Genomic DNA, 22328 nt, shown 5'->3' with positions numbered 1-22328 from the left:
CATAGAGTGTGAGTATCACTCCCTTTTAACAGAGAGCTAGGTGATAGCACAAACATTTGAATGTTTACTGTGTCCTTTAGATCCCAACCTTAAAGACTAAAACATGTAGTTTTGTCCTTTAAAAAAAAAAAAACAAAAAACATGTAGTTTTGTTTCATAAAATTGCTCTCTTAGGAAATAAAAATTTAAAAATATAATATAGTCTCGGACTACATGTAGTAATCTGAGTTAATATGATTGGTCTATATGACGTGGACTTGTTTGTGATTGGTTGTCTGAAACTTGGAGGGCGTTTGAAAGTTGGTACGAGTGCAGGACTCCGGAGAGACGGAAATAAATAGGGTTTTACTCTGTTCTGCTTCCCACTCTATATTTGTTTTTTAACTTTATATTTGAGAGAGAGAGAGAGAGAGAGAGAGAGAGAGAGCTGAGAAGACACAGTTCTAGAATTCTAGAAGGCGGAAGAAGACTTGGAAAGAGAGAGATGGGGGAGAGACCACGGTGCTTTCTGGACATTAGCATAGGAGGAGAGCTTGAAGGACGGATAGTGATCGAGCTTTACGACCATGTGGTGCCCAAAACGGCAGAGAATTTCAGAGCTCTCTGTACTGGTGAGAAAGGCATTGGTCCCAATACTGGTGTCCCCCTCCACTACAAGGTCCACTCTTTTTTGTTCCTTTCTTTCTTTCTCTACTTTTGCTTTCTGTTCTGGGTTGGTTTGTGATGAACAAGACTCAAATTGTCATGATTGATGTACAAGATTGGTCCTTTTTCTAATCTGAGTATTGGTTTTCTGTTTCAGTAATCCTTGTTTAAGCATACAATCTCAAAACTGTAACCTTTATTCTTCTTTTTTCATCTCTGATTGTAGGAAGATTTTGTTTTTATCTTTGACATTAAGCACAGTAAGGAATTGAGAATTTCCATAAAGAAATGTTAATTATGTGCCATGGTGGTATACATGAACATTTTCACTGTCGGACACTGCTTTAAGAAGGCTGGACCAATCTAATGAGCTAGCAAATGAAATTTTTTATAATCTTTTAAGCTTGATTTATTTTGTACTTGTACCCCATGTGCTTTTGATGTCTATATAGCATGGATTGTAGCTGCATTTGAGATAAGTAAACCTTGTTTTTATTTTTATTATTATTATTTCTGTGTCATATCAGGGAAACCGTTTTCATCGTGTTATCAAAGGCTTTATGATACAAGGGGGTGATATTTCTGCTGGAGATGGCACGGGGGGAGAGTCTATCTATGGGCTGAAATTTGAAGATGAAAATTTTGAATTGAAACATGAAAGGAAAGGCATGTTATCCATGGCCAATGCTGGTCCGAACACCAATGGGTCTCAGTTTTTTATCACAACAACTCGCACTGCTCATTTAGATGGGAAACATGTGGTGTTTGGGAAGGTAGTGAAAGGCATGGGAGTGGTTCGTTCAATAGAGCACATTTCTACTGGTGAGGGCGGTGATTCTCCGACTGTTGATGTTGTTATTGCGGATTGTGGAGAAATTCCTGAGGGGGCTGATGATGGAATATCTAATTTATTCAAAGATGGTGACACTTATCCTGATTGGCCAGCTGACCTAGATAACAGTCCTGATGAGCTTTCTTGGTGGATGACTTCTGTAGATTCAATCAAGGCTTTTGGTAATGAATATTTCAAGGTAATGAACTAATGACTAATGAGTGTTATTTTAGTTTCAGTCTCGTATATTGTAGTTTGATGTACTGAATTGTATTGGTAATTTTGGCCTCCTCCCACACAAAAAGATAAAAAAATGTTTATTATATTGAAAGGGTGATATTTACTGTTTGCAGAAACAAGACTACAAGATGGCTCTCAGAAAGTATCGGAAATCTTTGCGCTATCTCGATATTTGTTGGGAGAAAGATGGAATTGATGAAGGTGAACTTGCTTGGCTCATTATAATGTTTTTTTCTGCACACATTTCCGCATTTGAATGGATAACAAGTTCCATGCTACTTTAATTGCCATTTTGCAAATTTTGCTATGACATTGACAATCTCACGATTCCTTCTCATGTTTTACTCTTTTTCCTGTGTGACTGCAGAGAAGAGTTCAAGTTTGAGAAAAACCAAGTCACAGATTTTCACTAACAGCTCTGTAAGTTATGTTAGCCTTACAGTTTGATTGCATTTTGTACTAAGGTAGTTTGCGCTCTTGATAATGACATGGTCTCATGGTAAGTCTTATAAAAAAATGAAAAAATAAAATACACACACTGACATGGAATAACAAAGTTTTTGCATTTTGATTATTGAAAATTTCTGAGGGTATCAGTGTGTTGGCAAAACATAATTATTTGCTTCAACTTGGACCTTATTGTACATTAATTCACAATATAGTTTCTTTTCATATTGACCAATTTTTCATTGTGTTTTTGTTGTTCATTCTCTTCCCTGTGCTTTTTCTCTAACTAATAACCATGGTGGTATGTTGTTCTAGGCTTGTAAATTGAAATTGGGGGACCTTAAAGGAGCACTGTTAGACACTGACTTTGCAATGAGGGATGGAGAAAATAATGTTAAGGCTTTGTTTCGACAAGGTCAGGTTGGTATCTTCATTCACAATATGTCTCTTTAGTATTTTGGTGCTCTCAGCCTATGTGTGCTCCTCCTACACATACTTTTAGTTCAGTATTCCATAAATTTGATGATGAGAGTGTGACAGGATAGTCCTAAATCATCTTAACATTGCATCACTCTTCACTTCCTTGGTAAAGAGAAGTTAATTGCATTGCAACCTTAAATCCCAATGATTATTTTTCTCCTGGCTGTCAGGCATACATAGCACTTAATGATATTGATGCTGCAGTTGAGAGCTTCAAAAAGGCATTGGATTTGGAGCCCACTGATGGTATGGAGACATTTTTCATAATTTTAAGGCCTAGTTAGAACTGTCTGTTTTTTGTTGTTGTTGTTTTGGCAAATTGTTATACAATTGTGGGTTATTGGTTTTCTGAGTTTTGCTTATGATTTGCCTTTGATCTTTCAGCTGGAATAAAAAAGGAGCTTGCTGCTGCTAAGAAGAAGGTCTGTCTATAGCATGCAACCTATTGACAATAAATGTTTACATCCTATTTAAAAGAAAACTGGGTTTTGAACATTTTATGTTTTTTACAGATTTCTAGTAGGCGTGATCAGGAGAAGAAGGCCTACAGCAAGATGTTTCAGAAATAGCACTTCTGCTGTCAACTGGTATGTGTTGAACAAATGCTTAAGAACCAACTGGTATTACTCAACATTGATATCAAGAATCACTATTTTGCAATACAGGCTGTCTATTGTAGTTTAGTATCAAGTTCAATTGTTTCAGACATTTTTTGACAAAGCCCTGATTTTCCGAAACTATTATCTTCTGGATTTAAGATATTTCTTTGCCAAGTTGATTATATAGGGTCTTGGAGATGTTCTTGTAAGTTGTATGACAGATTGACAGCTATATATTTATGAATAGTTTCAGCTGATTAAATATGTTATCATGTTATATATCATGTTCTGTTTGTTTTCGCTTTTGCTGAAGTAGTTCCTTTTTCTTTTGGTTGGGAAACACGTATGTTAGAGTTTATCCTAGGGGTTATGTTTTTAGTTTTAGATGGTGTTTGGAGTTCATGGACCATATGATTGCAGATTTGCAATTCAGGAGATCTCAAGGATTATCCTCTATGCATTTGGTTGACATGTTCTGCTCATTCATTGACAGATCATTCTTTAATCTATTCACTTTCAAATTTACAGGTTGTTCCAGTTCGTAGGAGAGTAGTCTTATCCGTGCAAGAAAAATGTAATTGTAGAGAGTTAAGCCTGAAACTCTTCTCATTGACTCTTCTCCCTCCTTTATAATTTGGCAGAAGCCAATGATTTGTAACTTTATGTGACATTAGACCAAACAATTTTGTCCTGTAACATTCGGAATCATTTTTTGATTTCATGGCATGTTGAACCAAGTTTTTCTATATATATATATATATAGGAATTTTCTCAGGTGCGGACGTCCGTACTGAAATTTCGGTACGGATTTCCTGTTTTCGACCACTTTCCGGCCACATTTTTACATCTGAACCGTTTAGTTTTTAGGTCCTAGTGTATAGATCACCTCTACAAAATTTCAACCAATTTGGTGATCGTTAAGACATCTAAAACTGCAATTTACACGGACCGAATCTGTCAAACCGGAACTGTTTGTATTTATAATGGTAAATTGCAGTTTTGAATGCCTTAACGATCATCAAATTGGCTGACATTTTGCAGAGGTGATCTATACATTAGGACCTAAAAGGTGAACGGTGAAGATGTGAAAATGTGGTCAAAAACGGGAAATCCGTACCGTCCGCACCTGAGATGGACTGTTATATATATATATATATATATAATATTGAAACATAACAAAAGAAAGATAGAAAAGGAAAGCAGCAAGAAAAAGTATTAACTACTTCAAAACAGCAGGAAAGAAAGCTTCCTCAGACTCTCATTGTAGAATCAAAGATCAGAATACGCACGACGGAGGGAAGAGTATTGAGTCCGATTGACGAATCAGCCTTTTCTGCTGGTCCATTGTTAGCTAACACGAAAGGAGAGGCACAGGCTAAAACAAGCTGAGTAGCCTTCCAATCAAGCATTGTTAAAGGATCAAGAAGATAAAATAAAATTTAAAAATAAAATAAAATGAAACTACAAAACCTCCAAACATGAAAACTTAAAATAAAATTATATTGAATCAAATCTGTAGCAACTTTCTTCTCTACTTGTTTTAAAATAAATTTAAAATTTAACTAATTTGAGGATAAAGAATACTTAAACAAAAATTAAATTTAACTAAAAGTTTTCTAATGTTCAAATTAATTTAACTTGAGATTTAGCTTATATTTCACTGTTGGAGAGCATAATTGGGACCTCTTCTCACTGAGAAGCCTTGCTTCACTTGTAGAACAATAAGCTTTCTTTTGGTGAGAGCCTTGATGTCATCTTGGCTGATGTTTTCCTCTGCGTTTTGTATCTGTAGAAGCAAAGTTTGGACCTTGTCATTATCCACAAGTTGGATCTTCCTGGTCACTAGTTGCCTTCCGAAGTCCACCCATCTATTCTGTGCAGCCTTGGCGCAAGCTATTTTGAATTCTGATGCATCGAACTTTTTCTGCAATTCATCTTTTGTGATACCCTCTTGTGGTATGGCCAGGAAGAGACGCACTTCAGGTGATCCATGAACAGCATATGTCTTTCCTGCCTCGGTGAGCAACCATGTCTCCTCTATAATCTCCTGAGAGTCAACGTATCCATGATCAGTGAGACTGTTAATAGCATTAGCGATGTCGTCGTGGTTGATATTGGCTTGGGCTGCGAAGAGTTGAGAGTCTGCGATTTCGTGGTGGTTCTGTAGGTATTCGAGGACGACATCCTCCGCCATTGCCATTGCCTTGGCTCCTTTGTTTTGCTATTTGCTTTAGTGCGGCACTAGTTTACAGCAAAGCCTCCTTATATAGGAGCATCATGCACATCAAATCCTTGAAGAAAAAGGGAACTTGAATCCAAATAAGATTAGGTTTCCTTTTAGACAAAGAATTCTTAAAATTTTCTGATTGGTTCTTGACATTTATGATGATTCATTTTGACCACTACTTAAAACGGTCATATTTTTTCTAAGAATATGATATGGGTGCGGCTATTGTCAACTTTACCATCTACTCTCTTCACCCTTCATAAAAAATATTTCAATACTAACCTTGTGATTAAGAAATTTTATAAAATAAAAACCAAAAATAAAACTCAAGAGCGTTTGTAGCGTTTGCAGTGTACCTCCCGTTGTGCAGCCTAGATTACTAGCTGCCTCTGCCTTTAGCGTACAACTCACCTGCCATCGCACTCTACTTGTATTTTTTTTTTCCCTTGGCTCCATGACTTCATCGATCCCATGTTCAATGAGCTCTTGATTAGATGGAATTGCTTTCCACCCACGAATTTTCTCTCTTTGTCTTTCAATCTCAGTTCACTTCGATTTTGTTTTTCATCAGGCCTTTTGTGCATCTTGATTAACTCCAACCCAAGTCAACAAAGTGCATGTGCTCTATGATGAACCGACTAATAATATTAGAAGAAAAAGTGGAAAGAGAGGGAGAGAAAGGAAGAGATGGAAAGAAAGAGACCATGATATTTGTGCAATGTTGCAAATATGGATTGGTATACGATGTGTACTAGGTTTATATTGTCTTGTTTATTTACTTGTAATTATTTTTAGTTCTTCCTTTTTTTAATTTTTTTTTATTCAAGGATAATTTTGGAAATTTTGGTGTTAAAAATCAAATTTAGGGTGAACAAAAAAAATAGTAATAGGACAAATTTCTGCTTATTACCTTGTACTTTCAAGGGTTCATCAGTTCAGTCCCTGTATTTCTAATTTAATCAGAAAAGTCTTTGCACTTTCCAATTTCATCAAATCGATCCAATCTGTCACCACTCCGTCAATTTTCGAGAAAAATTTCCAAACTACCCATCTGCATTCACAACACTGACGCGTTGGCGGGCTGCCTAGCGGTGGGCAGTTTGGAAATTTTCCCTGTGAGAAGGACCCACGTCAGCATTTTAACAGCGAAAATTAACGAAATAGTGACAGATTGGATCGATTTGATGAAATTGGAGAGTGCAAGGACTTTTCTGATTAAATTAAAAATGCAGGGACTGAACTGATGAACCCTTCAAAGTATAAGGTAGTAAGCAGAATTTAATCCATAGTAATATTAGCCGCACCCAAATGAATCGTAAAAAGAAATATATATATATATATATATATATATATATATATAAATTCTGACGAAAACAATGAGTTTTATTCATCAAATATGATTGAGATCTTATAATAGGGCACTTGAAATTATAGTCGGAGCTGAAGTGAACCACTCAGTTTGTAGAAGATTCTTAACTTAGGCTAGCCAATCTATGAGCAACAGAATTTACTTGCATATTTACATGAATCAATTTGATAATCTAAAAAGACTTACATAACTCATTGATGTCATCTATTAAATTTCGTCTCGGTTGTACAAGTAGGATAATGTCAGCTGAACCATATCAAACACGAGGTGACCACTGATGCTAACTGCTAAGAGAATTTCGATCGCATTTTTCAAATTTTTAGACAAAAATTGTAAAAGTTAGCAATGATAATTTTGGGGCCGTGACCATTTACCCAATTTTAGCCTAAAAATTGTCCACTTACTCCACTGAGAGATTTTTAGTCTAATTTACCCAATTTAACATATATTGACAGTTTTAACCTTATTTTAATTAATAAATTACACTCATATATATATATATATATATATATATATATATATATATCTCACTCTCACTGTCGTCGAGCCCTAGGCCTCACAACTTTTATCACCGCCGGCTACCAATGAGCATTTCTCAGCCATCACCACTGCCTACTCCATCGTCGATCCCTAGGCCGCCATAATTGTCACTCTCTCTTTCTCTCTCATCGTCATCCCCCCCTCCTGTCTCTGATCCCGTCTCCGAACAATCAAGTCCCAAATCTGGGACGAGGCTTCGGTGAACGAAGCCATCCTCAAATCCTTGGAGTTGATCAAGGTTTTGGACCCCAGCCAAGGGATTCCGATCATGGCAGATCTCGAGTCAATACCATCTCCAGACGGCGATTGGGGATGGTGATCTCATAGCCAGAGTTGGTAGTGGAGTTGGGCGTTGGGGACTGGACGGCAGCAAAGGATGAGGAGTCGGCCGGGCCTCGAAGCCTCCCCAGTCGAAGCCCAACCCCATTTTCACCTCAAAGTCCTCGTCAACTTCCAAGCCTTCGCCTCAGAGAACCCAAAGCCTCGATCAGAAGAGACCCGAATTGCAGGTCTCACACTTCGGTGGGTATACTGTGAGCTTCGAGAATGGGGAAGGGAAAAAAAAAGAAGAAAAAAAAGTGAACGTGTACAATTGAACATAAAAGTTGATCAATTGTGTCTGTAGTGTATTCATTTTGGTTTTAGGAGTTTATGCAATTCACTTGAGGGCAATAATATGATTATTAAGAGGCAATAATATGATTATTGGGGGCAATAATATGATTATTAGGAGGCAATACTATCGGTATTGTGAGGCAATGATATGATTATTGGGAGGAAATAACATAATTATTGGGGGGCAATAATATGGTTAATAGGTATTATTAGGGGCCAATGAAATCAGACGCCGGAATCAGGTTACCAGTTCGGTAGCTGGAATCCGGTTACCAGTCAGGTAGCCGGATTCAGAATTCAGGTGATCGGTCGCCGGATTCCGGTCACTGATTTCCTGAGGGAGTCCGCGGCTGGCCACTGGTAACCGGAGTCCGACAATGTCTCCGATGACTTCTCTCTCTAAGTGACAAAGAAGGAGATGTCAAAATTATCCCAAAAATAAATAAAAAAGAATTAAAAAAATACTTAATTGAGTATTAAGAAAATGATCTGTTAGAGTGTTTAGGTAAGTTATCAATCTCTCAGAATGTTTGGGTAAGTATAATTAATTAACTCAAAAATTGAGTAAATAATCATTTTTCCTAATCGTATTTAATAGTACGTCATTCAATTATTCCCTGAGATGTCACCAAATTGTCTCCACAGTAAAACTGTAAAAGTTGTAGCGTCACCGGAGGCAGGTGGCACCAGGTTAGAGGAATTTAATAAAAATAAAATAAACTAACGATTTTCTTTTTCGTTGTAAAAGAATAACGAATTGTTACTTGACAAAAAAAAAAAAAGAATAACGAATTGTTTTGATAGAGAGGCGTATAACCCGGTTCAAGTTTGCTTCTGAATATTTGGAGTTATCTCAACTCGGGGGCGGAGATTTTCTATGGTTACCAGTTAGATTCGGTTGAGTCCACGACACGCTTTGCCTTCTCTTTCTCTCTCTTCTCTCTCTCTCTCTCTTTCTAGGGTTTCACAATTTGGGGCTTCTCACATGGTCCAGTTCCAGAGCTCTTGTCGTTCCCAATCTGTTGTTCCAATACTTCCAACAGATCCGATCTCCGGTTAGAGCTCGAGCTCGATCTTCTGTTTTGTTCCGATTCTGGATCTAGCCAAGGCCTTCGCTCGGGTCAAACTTAAACTCAGCCGAGCCGATCGAAGCCGATTCATGATGGATGGATCGTGGACTGCAGCTGTGATGCGGCGAATTCACGAGCGCGTAGTTGGATCCAGCCGTACTGCTGCTATCTCCTCCACCAGTCATGTGTGGCTTCTCGGCGTGTGCTATAAGTTCGATGAGTCCGAGTCCTCTCCACTTGCATTCGAACACGATTTTTCGTCGAGAATCTTGATGACGTATCGAAGAGGATTCGATTCGATTGAGGGTGGGGATTCCAAGTGTTTTAGCAGCGATGTGAATTGGGGGTGTATGATTCGGAGCAGTCAGATGCTCGTGGCTCAGGCATTGCTTTTCCACAGGTTGGGAAGATCTTGGAGGAGACCTCTGGACAAGTCTTGCAGCTTGGATCAAGAGTGTGTTGAGATCTTGCGTCAATTTGGTGATTCCGAAGCTGCGCCTTTCTCCATCCACAATCTGATTGAGGCTGGCAAGGCTTATAACCTTGCTGCCGGTTCCTGGGTTGGCCCTTATGCTATGTGCCGCTCCTGGGAGACTCTTGTGTGCAAGCAGAGGGAGGCCGAGGCCGCGGCAGCTCAGGAGCTTGATGACCAGCCACTGCCGATGGCTGTTTATATTGTTTCTGGAGACGAAAATGGGGAGAGAGGCGGTGCTCCGGTTGTGTGTGTTGAAGATGCATTTAGACATTGTTCAGAGTCTTCGGGAGGTCGAGTTGATTGGACGCCGATTCTTTTGCTGGTTCCTCTGGTTCTTGGACTTGAAGAACTTAATCCCAGGTACATTCCATCCTTGCGAGCTACGTTTACCTTTCCTCAAAGTGTTGGCATCATGGGTGGCAGACCTGGTGTATCAACTTACATTATTGGAGTGCAAGATGAAAATGCAATCTACCTTGATCCACATCTAGTTCAGCCTGTAGTCAATTTGAGTAGTAATGATTTAGATAGTGATGCTACTTCTTCTTACCACTGCAATGTTATACGCCACATTCCTTTAGATACAATTGATCCATCCCTGGCAATTGGATTCTATTGCCGTGACAAAGATGATTTTGATGATTTTTGTCTACGAGCTTCGAAGCTGGCAGATGAATCAAATGGTGCTCCACTGTTTACTGTGAGTGCTGAAACACATAATTTGTCCAAGCCACCTAGCCAGAGTGATGATGATTTGGGTGATAATGGTGGCGATCAAAACAATGAAGATGCAGATGGAGATGGAAGCGCACATGAAGAAGATGATTGGCAACTCCTCTGAGTTCAAATGATATGGGGTTCAGCAACCTTGTATATTAGTTAGCGAGTGTTTATTCAGGGAGCATTAGGAAGGTCTTCTATAATCTTCTGAACTGTCTATTTCTTGCCCATTGCAATGAATCCCCTTAGTTATTTGAATGTACAATCTTTTATTTTGGTGAACAGGTGCAATTTTAGGGGTGTGCTCTTATTCGTTACATCTGAAATTACTATTTGCAGCACTGAAAGCAGCAAACAGGCACCAAGTACTTCAAAATGCAGTTGTCTATTTCTATATGATGCTAAACAAAAGCTTTTTTAGAAAATATTAAGATACCCCCAACCGTTGAAACATCAAAATCAATCACTACATCATGAGCCTCGGGCAAAAGCCAAAACAAACAGGGAAAATTAACTAGGGTATGTAACACTGTGGTTCAACATGAAGTTTGAGTATCACTCTTTGATAATTACACGTAGTAATCATCTAATCCCAAATCTCTCAGGGCGTCTGTAGCAGCCTCCTTACAGATTGCATGAGTTTGCTTGGCCTTCCTTATGCATTTTTCAACACCACTATTGAGCATAATTGTTCTGTCCAGTGAAAAAAGTTGATTTCACAATAGTTAGTTCTCACTATAGTCTAGGGCATTCTTGAAAAAAAGGGGAATCAAGTGAGAAAGTGCCGAACATAATGGGAATCGCAAAGAAAGCCAGGCAAAAAATGCTTCATCTAATGGATAGCACAGAAAAACCAAGGCAAAAATGATTGATGTGCATACGTGATGCTGATACCACACAGTGTTGAGGAGGCTTATCCCTTTGGAAGCCATGCGAGTAAGATTCGCATAGTTATCTGTGTTTTTAAGATAAAGGGGAGGGAGGGGGATGAGTTTTTGTAATAAAAAGACTTGCCTGTTTTCTGAGTTTCTTACAACAAGATTCCGGATCATGAGACAACAATTCCTTTGCAGTAGCTGTGCCGCAGGGAAGTTCTGCATAGCCTGGATTGCAAGTTCTCCAGCCCCAGCTTCAATTGCACGGGCCGCATTTTCAGGGGATCTTAAGGCGAGTACTGAAATAAGAGACATAATCTGTACCATGATGGAAAAATTAAGTTATTTGAAAAGAACAGTTTCAGAAAACTATTACACAAAATCCGCAAGAATCTGATCCCTAAAAATATTGATGCAAATTATATTTCTAATCCAAATTACATAAACGGGAAATACCAATAGCACTTTTCTGGTAATAAGCATGTTGCATTGGCATAGTTAGAACTTAGAACATTTAAAAAAACCACTATTATGCACATTCACTATACAGAATTGCACTTTACCTCTTGAAGGACTGAAGGGTCATCAGAAAATCTACCAGAGAGTTTCATTAGCCTATCCATTCCCTTCTCAACAATGGCATTCTTATTTGTGTCATTTCCTGCCAACTAAATGATGATAATACATAAGAGGTGCTAAAGTTCTTCACCAAACAATAGCAAATCCTACGGCCCAAAAATCCTAGACCTTAAATTTTTTTAAAATCCCTCATGTTGTTGGAATAATCAGTTAAGTAAGAGTCAAAGAAATAAATGAATAAATAAAGAATGAATGTAAGAGCTGTGTTTTCAATTGATTTTTTCATATTAATATACATAAACAATATAGTTTGAGAATCTAGAAATCTGCACAGCATTTTCATGGTGTCTCTTATAGGAAAAAAATCTGTAACGGTATAAGAATAAAATGACTTTACCCTGGAGAGCAAAGAACAACAAGCTTGAGCAACAGTTTTATTGCCTTGTTCACTACTGTCATCAATGCATATGAGAACTGCATCAATACCACCATGTTCAGAAATGGTTGTACATATTTCATCCTGTGGAAAAACAAATCCCAACTGTAAACAAATCCAAAAAAGATAATACTTGGTGTATAATATAATCACATTTGCAATTAGTAGGATTGAACACATCTTTAGAACCACTGTATGAAAGTCTTCAATAAAAGTCAGATCATACAGTACATCTAAATTGTTATTACTTTGACTTATAAAAGGACATTTCTATTTGCATGACTTATAATTGACATAATTCTGTGGAATTCTGACCAAGTTATCGGATCAACAAAATTTAGAAAAATTGTTAGCGAGATGCATTGGTTATGACAGGTGGGACCCACAGGATGGCCAACTCTAATTTAAGTTAGGGGCAGAAGGACCTAGAGCAGATACTCTTCCGGAAGGAGTAACAGAGTGTCAAGTAAATCTTGCTCAATAGAAGCGAGTTTCCCAACTTATGCGTATCTGCATAATACAGTACTGACTTCATGATGACATTACCAATGAAAGATGTGGAACTTTCTCATAATACAAAAGTCATGTTAGACGCTTCTACATGTTATTAGGATTTGAAAAGGTAGGATCAACATCAATAATGCTTAAAACAGAGGTCAGTACAGAAATATTCTTACATTGGCAGCAACAGCTTTCAAAGCGATGCTTGCTGAAACAAGACTAGGTGAGCTTAGCCCCGCACGTATGGAGTCAACCAGAGCTCCTGGAATTCCAATTTTGGCAAATTTCCGCACATAACCATAAACCTGAAATTTTGATTTCATAGCATGATTATTTTGTAGCAAATAAGCATATGGAATGTAAAGTAATGAGTTACCAAAAAATTTGTTAGGTATTCATGTTTGAATTAATAATAAATTCATTTTAAATTCTTATCTGAGACAAAAGATTGTGGCATTTTGCAATAATCATTGACTTACTTGGGAAGCCAAAACACGAGTATCATCAGGTGTTAAGAGAATCCGTATGGCATCATATAAACTATCAATGCTGCCTTCACTTTTTATACTAAGTGCTCGCAGAATAAGCTCATCAGTCTTCAACTCCATGAAAGACTCTTTTGTAACCTCATTACCCGTTGCAGCAGCAGCAATGACAGCAAAGCCACTGCTCAATATTTCTATATTCTCAAATCCATCAGTTAGAATGCCCACCACAAGCTTTGGTCCACCACTTGCTCTAAATGCCTCTCTACTTTGCAAATCTACAAATCAACAAAACCCCAGAAGTTACAACCAACATATACAATACCTAAAGAAAACTTCACAAGAAACTACACAATCAAGCTGCATTACTCATCATACCATGAAGTAACGAAGCCATTGTCTTCAAAGCTGAAACAAGTGCACCCTGGCACCTAGTCGAAACCTTAGAACATATAGAACAAATCAACTCAACCGCACCGTTTCTAGAGGCTATTGCAGAGTTTCCAGAACCTTCAGAATTACACAGTTCTGTAAGTTCATCAAGTAACTTAACTATCTCCTCATCGCCTACTTGACTGTTTTCGCCAGAATTCAACTGCTTCAATCTATCCAGACACTGAATCACAGGGTTGTCCTGCACACCACCCTCTCCTGGCACACAGGTTACAATCCCTGTACAACACACGAACCAACAATTTACCTAACGAAATGAAACGAATCGGTACATTTACCAAATTACTATGCCAGAGCCGTTGGTATTACTTCCAGATCAGTTCTAAGCAATATCATTGCCCCTCGGAAGTGTTCAAAACGAAACGTTTCTAAAAACGGCAGCACAAACGTTTCTACAATTTTTAGCGGGAAACAAAGATCAAATTGAATTGGGGATTGGGGATTTAGGGATAGAGGAGCAGACCAGAGAGATCGACGCCCTGAAGAGTTAGGGTTTCGATGGCGTCCTGGAGGGCCTCCGTGGGGTCCATGCCGAGATCGTCGATGTTCTCCTTCACGACCTCGTCGAAGGCCTCCTGCGAAATCGTTCGGCCGCCGGTCTTCGGTGGTGGGGCCATCTCTGATTCGCGCACCGTCCGATCGTACGGAAGTTTTAGGAAGGTGTGGAGAGTGGAGAGTGTGGAGTGCGGCAAAGGAAGGCAAAGCGGGGCGATTTGAAAATGAGCCAGAGGTGGTGAGATTTGAGGGATGTGGGTTTGGTGACCTGTCTGTCATCAAACTTTCCTCACAACCAATTACGTCAGTCCACCTTATTAAAAAATATTGATAATAATAAAAATAAAAGTAAACATAACAAAAATTCCTTGGTTTTTTTTTTTCTTCCTTGCATCTTGTCCGGCTATGTCTCTGGTCTGCTCCTCTTTAATTTTCTTCTTTGGTTCATGAAGGTGTTCTATATCCTTCTATGTCGGTGTAGTCTTTAAAGGACTTAAAAATAACAGCTTGTTAGAGAACTAACGTTGGACTCTTGGAGATGGAACCTATCTGTCATGAAACGTTCCTCATAACCAATTACGTCAATCTAGCTTTCTCTCAAATATAAGAGATTTTTATAATAAATTTCCGATTAGTACAGTTACACAGCAATCAAATTTGAGTGCTTGCCTGAATAGTTGGAGGACTACATCATGTACAGTTACATCGATTTGTTGCATACTCAGATCTTTAAAGAATATATATATTATCATATAAATGATTTTCATTAATGACATTACACAAAACAAGAAGGAATGTTAAACATCTTGTATTTAAAGAATATATTATCATCTACGTAATGAAAAATATTACCTCACACACACAAAACAACATGGAATGTTAAACATCTTGTATTTGAAATTTTGAATAATGTCGATATTCTTTATTGTTTCTTATAGTTCTGTTAAGGTTTTAATGTTTGTTAATAGTTAGTTCAAATAAGTTCTTATTCTGTTGAGCTAGGAGTTTGAAGTTTGTTGTTTAGATGATTTTGCAGTGGGATTGGGGTCTTAATCTCGCTGTTGGTCGTGGTGTTATTGTTATACCATGGATATAACGTTGATCTTGGTTGCGCCTTGTTATCACTGTGCGCCCTTTGCAAGTGATCTAGTACTTTTGGGATACAGTGCGGATGAAAACCTAGTTTGTCTTGATATTATTGTGAACCTCCGGATTAGTTATCAATTAATAGCTTGTTAAAACGGATATATTGTACCAACGTGAGTTGGTTGAGTTTGTATGGGCGTGCTTGTGGTGGAGCGACAATCTAATTTCGATCTCTGCTACTAGCAGTCCTGTGTTGGGTCTCGCGATGTGTAAATCTCCTGTGAAAATCCATACATGCGGGTTGTGGTGATAGGTATATATGTGTCCCACGTCAGTCCTTCAGGATTGAAATTGTAAGTTTACCCTAGCTCGGAGGTGTAGGATAACATTTATCTCTCCAAACTTTTAGAAAGCCAAAAATGAATGTATTGTGGTCAGAATTTGGGTTAGATCGACTCATATTGTCTGTAAATACTAGTTATTTAATTATTTTCCTCTTTTATCTGTCAGAGACGATGAGATTTACGACATTAATTTTTATTAAGAAATATAACATATATAATAAATAGGGGGTAGAAAAACCCACCAATTTGGCCAAGGTTTCTTATTAGCCAATGTCATCACCATGTCATACGATCGTATAGCCCATACACGCTTTCCTAGTTCGACGGCGCTGCATCAAGTTGGGTTAAAATCACAATGCTTAATATCTAGTAGCATTTGACTTCCAAATACTATAAGACTACCCATGCATTTGGTTGACCCTCTTTTCAGCCGATGGAGAAGCTATCGTCACAATATAAACCTTAATCTTTCAGCCAAAACGTACGTGCAAAACAAAAATGTAAACCTTAATCTGTTCCCAATCCATTTTGGTTCCTTTGGAAAGCTAATAACTGGTAAGCATAAACTTGCTAATTACTTGTTAAACAAACAAAATTAGATAAGCAACAAATTTAAGAAAATTTAATTACGTCTAAACCCTGAACCTTTGGTAGACGAAAAAACGTAAGGATTGTTCTACTTGATATGTGTGTTCTGCAAGTAATTACATCTGGAATTTATGTTAAAATGAAAGATAATTTGTTTACGAAAACTTTGGACAGAAAAAAAAAACCAAAAAACAAAAAGGTGGTTACATATCCAAGCCATTAAAAATGTGCAATTCTTGTTTTGACTTAATGGCCGTTATGTTACGCGCGTAGTGGAGTAAATGAGGGAAGATGAGACACATAAGTGGAGGAGTGATTAAGAAAAAAGTCAGACTTAATTAGGAGCATGTATTTGGGTTGTTAGTTTATAACATTATGATTTTCTTTTTCTTACCAGCCACCAATTTTGAAAAAGGGTTTTTCAATCTGGTACTTCTGCACTACACTATTAGCTACCTACATCTATAAAAACCATGCATTGCCAACATCTGAGTTCAACATCTCATTCCAAGTACTGTTAGCCTTTTACATTGCTTGTTTCATTCTATTCTCTTCTTCCGAGTGTTGCATTTCATAAAGAAATATGGCTTCCACGTTTGCACAAGCCCTTTTTGCAATGCTGCTAATTGCTTCAATGGTAGCAGTTAGCACAGCCAACAAGGATTGGCAGCAGGGGAACTACACTGGCTGGGGTTTCAACCGTGGTCCATATCACCTCAACAAGACAGAAGGACCCAACAAGATCATTGTTGGTGGCTCCGAAAATTGGCATTATGGTTTTAACTATGCAGATTGGTCTCTGAAAAATGCCTCATTTTACGTCCACGACACTCTGGGTGAGTTCAACGACTTTATTGCTAACTATGCTTTGAAGATTTCTGACTTCTCTGCGAAGTTTTTATTTATAGTACAGTGGTTTAACTGCATAACACTAAATTGCTTCCTTATCAGCAACATTTTACTTCTTATTAAGAGAAATACCTAGCTTTTAATTTACATGGTCATATATATAATTAATGGTGGTGTTTAATTGGGTGCTTGCAGTTTTCAAGTATGATCCGCCAAACAACACCACACCTCCTCACAGCGTGTACATGCTACCAAACCTTTGGAGCTTCATACACTGCGACTTAAGCAAGGCCAAGATGGTGGGAAGTCCAACACAAGGAGGTGGAAACGGCTTTGAGTTTGTGCTCAAGAGCTCGCGGCCTTACTACTTTGCTTGTGGCGAGCACAATGGTACACATTGTAAAGACGGAATGATGAGGTTCTTCGTGTTCCCAAAGCTTCGCGGCTGGCATTATTGAGAGTTTGAGATGTGAATACAAAACCTTGATACTTCGTTTCTGGAGATGGATTTTTAGTATTCGATTAATTTTTTACCTTTGAGCAAATAACAAGACTTGGCGTAAAGTTTTGACGTATTGTGGTTATTAGCTGATCATAAGTTCATCACCAGTGATCATCGCTAGCTTAATTGACACTTGGTATACTACATTTCCTGTATTTCTTTTCAGTGACATATTTAGTTATATGTGTGTATCCAGAATTTAGTTTGTGTTTCAGCAAGTCTGCAATTTTTCGAAGAGTTTGATTTGATAAAAGAATAATTAATGAAATTGAAAGTAATTACTCAAAACCTCGAGTCCATATAACTTATTGGTACGTAGAAGTCCCTAAACCCTATTCGTCATGCACTTGGGGATTTCCCGACAAATGGTTTGTTGGTAGAACTTCCTAGGCGACAAGTGACGAAATTTGTACAATCGGTTGTCTAGCTTCCGCCTAGCTATTGCATTCTATCGACTAGTCTCCAAAGGAAGGTCGCTTTTGCGACCTTTTCAATTTAATTTTTTTTCAATTATAAGGGCAAACTAAGAAGTAAGAACTACGCTAAAGAGCCTAAACACTCACACTTATACTTAAATCAAACATGGTCCTCAGTGTATAACTAATGGTTGGAATTAGGCATAGAGCAAGTAAAACATAATACAAAAGAAACAAACAAACAATAAGGAGCAAAGAAGCAGTGAAGAAGTGAAAGTCTAGTGTTGTGAGATTTTAAGGTCGTTTCAACTGAGGATTTATAATCAATATAAGTCCTGACTCAATTAATCCAAACTAAGAACACAAAATCATATAAACAATCAAGATAAAGATAGTATGGTTTTGAGGTTTTCGAATAAATAAATAATGCATGTGAAATTTAAAGAAAGAAAGAAACAAACAAAATATAAGTTGAAAAGCAAAGATGATAGAACCTAGGGTATTAGAATCAACCACTAACAATCCTATTTATGTTTCGATGCAATTAACATAATCTTTTATTTCTTTTGATGACAATTCTCGTATCTAAGTCTAGGTACGGCGCTTAGACCATAGTTTTTCTAATGTGTATGATTCTCTACAGGTACGGCAAATGTTGTATATCCTAGCATGCAGTCTATACAAGTATGACATAAATTTAACACATAGGACACATTACGTTCTAGAAAATAAGGGAATCATGCAAACTATTATTTAAGGTACGACAATAATGTAATTCACAACTCACAAGAAGCTAATTTAATTATATTGCAGGTACGCCTCAAATTCATCTTCTAATTACTAGATGCAAAGCCCTAAGGTGATCAATCAAAGAACTTAAACATAAAACATCAATTTAAACAGTGACTAAAAATTCATCATAAAGAAACTATAAATCCATCAATAAAAATCAAAGTACATCAACAATCATACTACGGTATCATCCTAACCCTAGAAAAAGGTTTAGCAAAATATATCTAAATACAACATTGGAAAAACATAAAAAGAATGAGTTGTCTCTGCTCCTTAGGCGTCTTCAATATGCTCCCGAGCCGTCTTCCTCATGAGAAATTCTTGCTCCCTTTATAGGGAAGATTCATACTCATCTTTGGCTTCAAGTTTCCTTGTAAGACTTGGGTTTAGATTCTTTTCTTCATTGGGAATGAGAAAACCTTGAAATATCTTTAGTAAAAGTAGGAATAAGTTCATCCTTCACTATGCCAAAAAGGCCTTCAGACGACAGAACTGTTCTGTCGTCTGAATGAACAAAAATGTGTCGTCTAGTACGGTGTCATCTCTTGGGGGCATCAGACGACAGAAGTTTTCTGTCATCTGATTTTTCAGAAATCAGACGACATAAAAAAATAAAAGTCTTGTGTTGTCTAATGAGTTCTGTATTTTGGGAACATTGTGATCTGTATCTTTAAAAGTATTCAAACAACAGTTTTGTATTGTCTGATAAACAAAACAAACACATTATTTTTTAAATGCTATTGTGTGAAGCATATTTGCAAGACTTATTTGTGTGGTCTGAATGCCCTTAAGTAAGAAATATGAAGACTCATATGTAGTGTCTTCTCTCATACAACAACAATTAAATGTTGTGCTAATTTACTTTAAACGACAATTATATGTGGTCGTAAAGAGCATCAGAGGACAATTAAGTGTTGTTCTAGGGTAGGTTTGTATGACATTTAAATGTTTTGTGAAAGGTTTTGAAATTATACATATGTGATGTTGGGAAATGGTTTAGACAATAGATATCATATTCTTTCTGTTATGTCAATCTTATTACAACGACAATTTACTGTCGTTTGAGATTATTTAGACGACAAATATTTGTGGTCTGAATATAAAACGGACCACTAATAGTATGTGTTTTATATTGTCTGTAATCACATTCAATCACACTTATTTGTTGTTGTTATACACTTTAGTCAATAGTTTCATCTAACTTATGTTGTTGTTTTGCCTTTTAGACTACAATTTTCTGTTGTCCCAATGCCCAAAAGACAATAGATTTCTAATTGGTTTTTGTGTTGTGTCTGTGCAGCTGCAACCACACGTTTTAGTGTGCTTTTGTTGCAGCTTGCAATTTGAGACGACACATTTTAGTAGTCCCGTGTTACAATTGGTATGCATGCATTCTGGAAATTAAAATTGGCTATTCCTGAAACCATAAAATCCACATCCAAAATCATTCATTGCAATTTCCATTAATCCACCATTGTCTCATGTACACAAACCTAATCATCAGCATCAATTCTAAATGGCCCATATCTACTAATCTGGGCAGCTAGCAAAATATATGCATGTAGTACTGCTTGCTAATAAATCAGAAGCACTACACAATCTGGGCAACCAACTGAACAACATAGCAAAATAGCTAGTAGTACTACAATCAAAATCTGGCCTAATATATATATCAACTATGCATGTCCAAAAGTTGATGCTACATATCTCCAACTACTAGTTAACCTACACACTAGTTATCTTTGAACTTAAGAACATACTTTGCCCACTTTGCCCGGACAACATCAACATTCTCCATTGTGTGATAGTGGAAGTTGAAATGGATCACAATATGCTCTCAAGCTGCCTGGATAATCAATTAGAAAAGCAGACTTGTAGAAAATGTGAATCAGATATGTTATCAAAAGAGGTATGACCAATTGTAAATGTATATTTATTTTGCCAATTGAAATGTAAACTGTTGCCAAGAAATAAAATAAAGTGAGATGTGTTTGCTGCTTAAGGTGATAATTTAAATGCTGAAATTTGCACGTGTGCGTGTATGAGGGCGCGCACTTGCGCGCGCGAAAGTCAGTATGCAGGGAAAGAGAGACTCATCAAGAAGGTTGCAAGAGAAAGATAGAATGACATGAACTCGATGCTCCTTGTCTTGATCACTAATTTCTTAAATAATGGATATATGTTAAATCACATGTGGTAAATATGAAATTAAAGCAACTCAGAAATTGCAGTGTCTGAAAGCAAGTTAAAAGTGATCTGTTAGCGGTGAAGTAAGCATTGAGATAAGTGAAAAAAACACTCAAATATCTTATAAATGTTTGCATTCCATCATAGTGTAAAACTCTTAAGCTCACAAAAACTATTTATTTTGTTTTGGAAATTCTGGTATTAGTTTTGCCTAATTGTAACTAAAGCAAGGTAAAGAAATGCCTATCAGGGGAAAGAGCTAACATGAGGAATGAAGTAGATGCCTTTGATCAGTCATACCTGCTTTCTAACATGCTTATGGTAATCTGGATTGCGAAAAACTGATCAGCTATTGCTCGAAATTGCAGCATGTTGACTAAGTATATTACAAATCTAGGTGCAATATGTTTGACTTAATCCAAGCAAACAAATAAATTGAGGTGACATATATGTCATCTAGTATTAAACCTGGCAATTTTCATCACCCTCAATTTGCAGCTCAGATAGATCATAGGTAGCCAACCTAAATAAATAAACAAACATTACTATCTAGTATATTCCAAATTCATGTTTATTTTTCTGCTATACTCTCAGCCACTATGAACCCAAGTATGCTTCTTTCCAGAGATCCCTATGAATCAAATAGAGGCATCAATATGACATCTCACTGCAACAGGACATTTTGAGACATGGCATGCATTTCAGAAACCATTCAAGTTACTTACTTGATCAAATCATGTTCAAACTTGGTGATTTCTTGAAGCATTTTCCAGAAGTATGGGTTGAACAAGTTCTTCTTTTTTGCAAACAAGCTTGAGAGACTATTTCGACTACCCCATTCACAGCCCCATCCTTTATCTAAACTCACTGAGAAGGACATGTTGCATGTCTCCATACCAACTCCAAGGCTCTCAAAGAACTCCATCATATTTGGATACATTACCTACACTCCACGAGTCCACAAACCAACATCAACGTTATTCATATGTATTTTATTTTGTAGTAATTGATAGGTTTTTTGTGAGGATGATGAGAATTAACATTGACCAACTAATCAAGAAGACTGGATCATTGAAGCTTCTTTTGTATTGTTTAGAGTTTAGTATAAACTGTCTAGTGCAAGTTTAAGGATTGTGTTTATAGAAGTTGCACAACTGATCTAGCATATAGAACTAACTCTCTGCATACATTAACATTATGTTCAAGTTCAAGTAAAAAAGTACCAAAACAATCGGATAATAAAAATATATTTGCAGAATTAAGGAAGGGACTCAGAGAACAACCAGAGTGCTACTTACATGATTGAAGACCATGAAACCAAGGTCCAAATCAACACCATCATATGTGACAGTCCTGGCATGATCACCCGGATAGTCTTTTTTCTCATATAGAACCACTTCAACGCTTTCTTTTGCAAGAAAATAAGCTGAGACCAAACCACTAATACCAAAACCAATCAAAGCCACTTTCATCTTTCACTT

At 37.2% G+C, this 22328-nt stretch overlaps 5 protein-coding genes across 5 annotated transcripts; 3 read left to right on the top strand and 2 right to left on the bottom strand.

Annotated features, from left to right (window-relative positions):
- The first annotated feature begins 364 nt into the window (after window positions 1-364).
- LOC112173979 (peptidyl-prolyl cis-trans isomerase CYP40) lies at window positions 365-3980 on the top strand. Its single transcript, XM_024311666.2, has 9 exons — window positions 365-658; window positions 1173-1676; window positions 1831-1918; window positions 2085-2137; window positions 2480-2584; window positions 2815-2890; window positions 3029-3066; window positions 3157-3231; window positions 3772-3980. The coding sequence occupies exons 1-8, from the start codon at window positions 485-487 to the stop codon at window positions 3211-3213; spliced, it is 1095 nt and encodes a 364-aa protein (XP_024167434.1). The 5' UTR covers window positions 365-484; the 3' UTR covers window positions 3214-3231; window positions 3772-3980.
- Window positions 3981-4900: 920 nt separating this feature from the next.
- On the bottom strand, window positions 4901-5437 carry LOC112170865 (phenylalanine--tRNA ligase alpha subunit, cytoplasmic). The gene has a single exon (XM_024308151.1). It carries the CDS (start codon window positions 5435-5437, stop codon window positions 4901-4903), a length of 537 nt encoding a protein of 178 aa, XP_024163919.1.
- A 3344-nt stretch (window positions 5438-8781) lies between these two features.
- On the top strand, window positions 8782-10541 carry LOC112170477 (cysteine protease ATG4). Its single transcript, XM_024307784.2, has one exon. It carries the CDS (start codon window positions 9154-9156, stop codon window positions 10378-10380), a length of 1227 nt encoding a protein of 408 aa, XP_024163552.1. The 5' UTR covers window positions 8782-9153; the 3' UTR covers window positions 10381-10541.
- Window positions 10542-10672: 131 nt separating this feature from the next.
- LOC112170476 (armadillo repeat-containing protein 6) lies at window positions 10673-14355 on the bottom strand. The gene is made up of 8 exons (XM_024307783.2): window positions 14052-14355; window positions 13514-13807; window positions 13130-13413; window positions 12827-12955; window positions 12111-12233; window positions 11698-11802; window positions 11274-11452; window positions 10673-10952 (listed from the first exon to the last, which is right to left on the bottom strand). The coding sequence occupies exons 1-8, from the start codon at window positions 14203-14205 to the stop codon at window positions 10829-10831; spliced, it is 1392 nt and encodes a 463-aa protein (XP_024163551.1). The 5' UTR covers window positions 14206-14355; the 3' UTR covers window positions 10673-10828.
- A 2241-nt stretch (window positions 14356-16596) lies between these two features.
- Window positions 16597-17697, top strand: LOC112173443. The gene is made up of 2 exons (XM_024311066.2): window positions 16597-16937; window positions 17146-17697. The coding sequence occupies exons 1-2, from the start codon at window positions 16685-16687 to the stop codon at window positions 17406-17408; spliced, it is 516 nt and encodes a 171-aa protein (XP_024166834.1). The 5' UTR covers window positions 16597-16684; the 3' UTR covers window positions 17409-17697.
- Window positions 17698-22328: the final 4631 nt, after the last annotated feature.

The sequence above is a fragment of the Rosa chinensis genome, chromosome 6 (genome assembly GCF_002994745.2).
Source record: "Rosa chinensis cultivar Old Blush chromosome 6, RchiOBHm-V2, whole genome shotgun sequence".
In the NCBI taxonomy this organism is placed as follows: domain Eukaryota; kingdom Viridiplantae; phylum Streptophyta; class Magnoliopsida; order Rosales; family Rosaceae; genus Rosa; species Rosa chinensis.
This window is presented reverse-complemented; position numbering and strand designations above follow the sequence as displayed.

Bases quoted from the DNA above. Each gene is read 5' to 3' on its own strand.
- LOC112173979 (XM_024311666.2), top strand. From the start codon at position 485: ATGGGGGAGAGACCACGGTGCTTTCTGGACATTAGCATAGGAGGAGAG. The intron at 1,919-2,084 runs GTGAACTTGCTT...GTGTGACTGCAG, and splicing joins GAAAGATGGAATTGATGAAG to AGAAGAGTTCAAGTTTGAGA. The intron at 3,067-3,156 runs GTCTGTCTATAG...TGTTTTTTACAG, and splicing joins TTGCTGCTGCTAAGAAGAAG to ATTTCTAGTAGGCGTGATCA.
- LOC112170865 (XM_024308151.1), bottom strand. From the start codon at position 5,437: ATGGCGGAGGATGTCGTCCTCGAATACCTACAGAACCACCACGAAATC.
- LOC112170477 (XM_024307784.2), top strand. From the start codon at position 9,154: ATGATGGATGGATCGTGGACTGCAGCTGTGATGCGGCGAATTCACGAG.
- LOC112170476 (XM_024307783.2), bottom strand. From the start codon at position 14,205: ATGGCCCCACCACCGAAGACCGGCGGCCGAACGATTTCGCAGGAGGCC. The intron at 13,808-14,051 runs GTCTGCTCCTCT...TGTGTTGTACAG, and splicing joins TCAGGGCGTCGATCTCTCTG to GGATTGTAACCTGTGTGCCA. The intron at 10,953-11,273 runs GCAAGTCTTTTT...TTCACTGGACAG, and splicing joins GTAAGAAACTCAGAAAACAG to AACAATTATGCTCAATAGTG.
- LOC112173443 (XM_024311066.2), top strand. From the start codon at position 16,685: ATGGCTTCCACGTTTGCACAAGCCCTTTTTGCAATGCTGCTAATTGCT. The intron at 16,938-17,145 runs GTGAGTTCAACG...GGGTGCTTGCAG, and splicing joins TTACGTCCACGACACTCTGG to TTTTCAAGTATGATCCGCCA.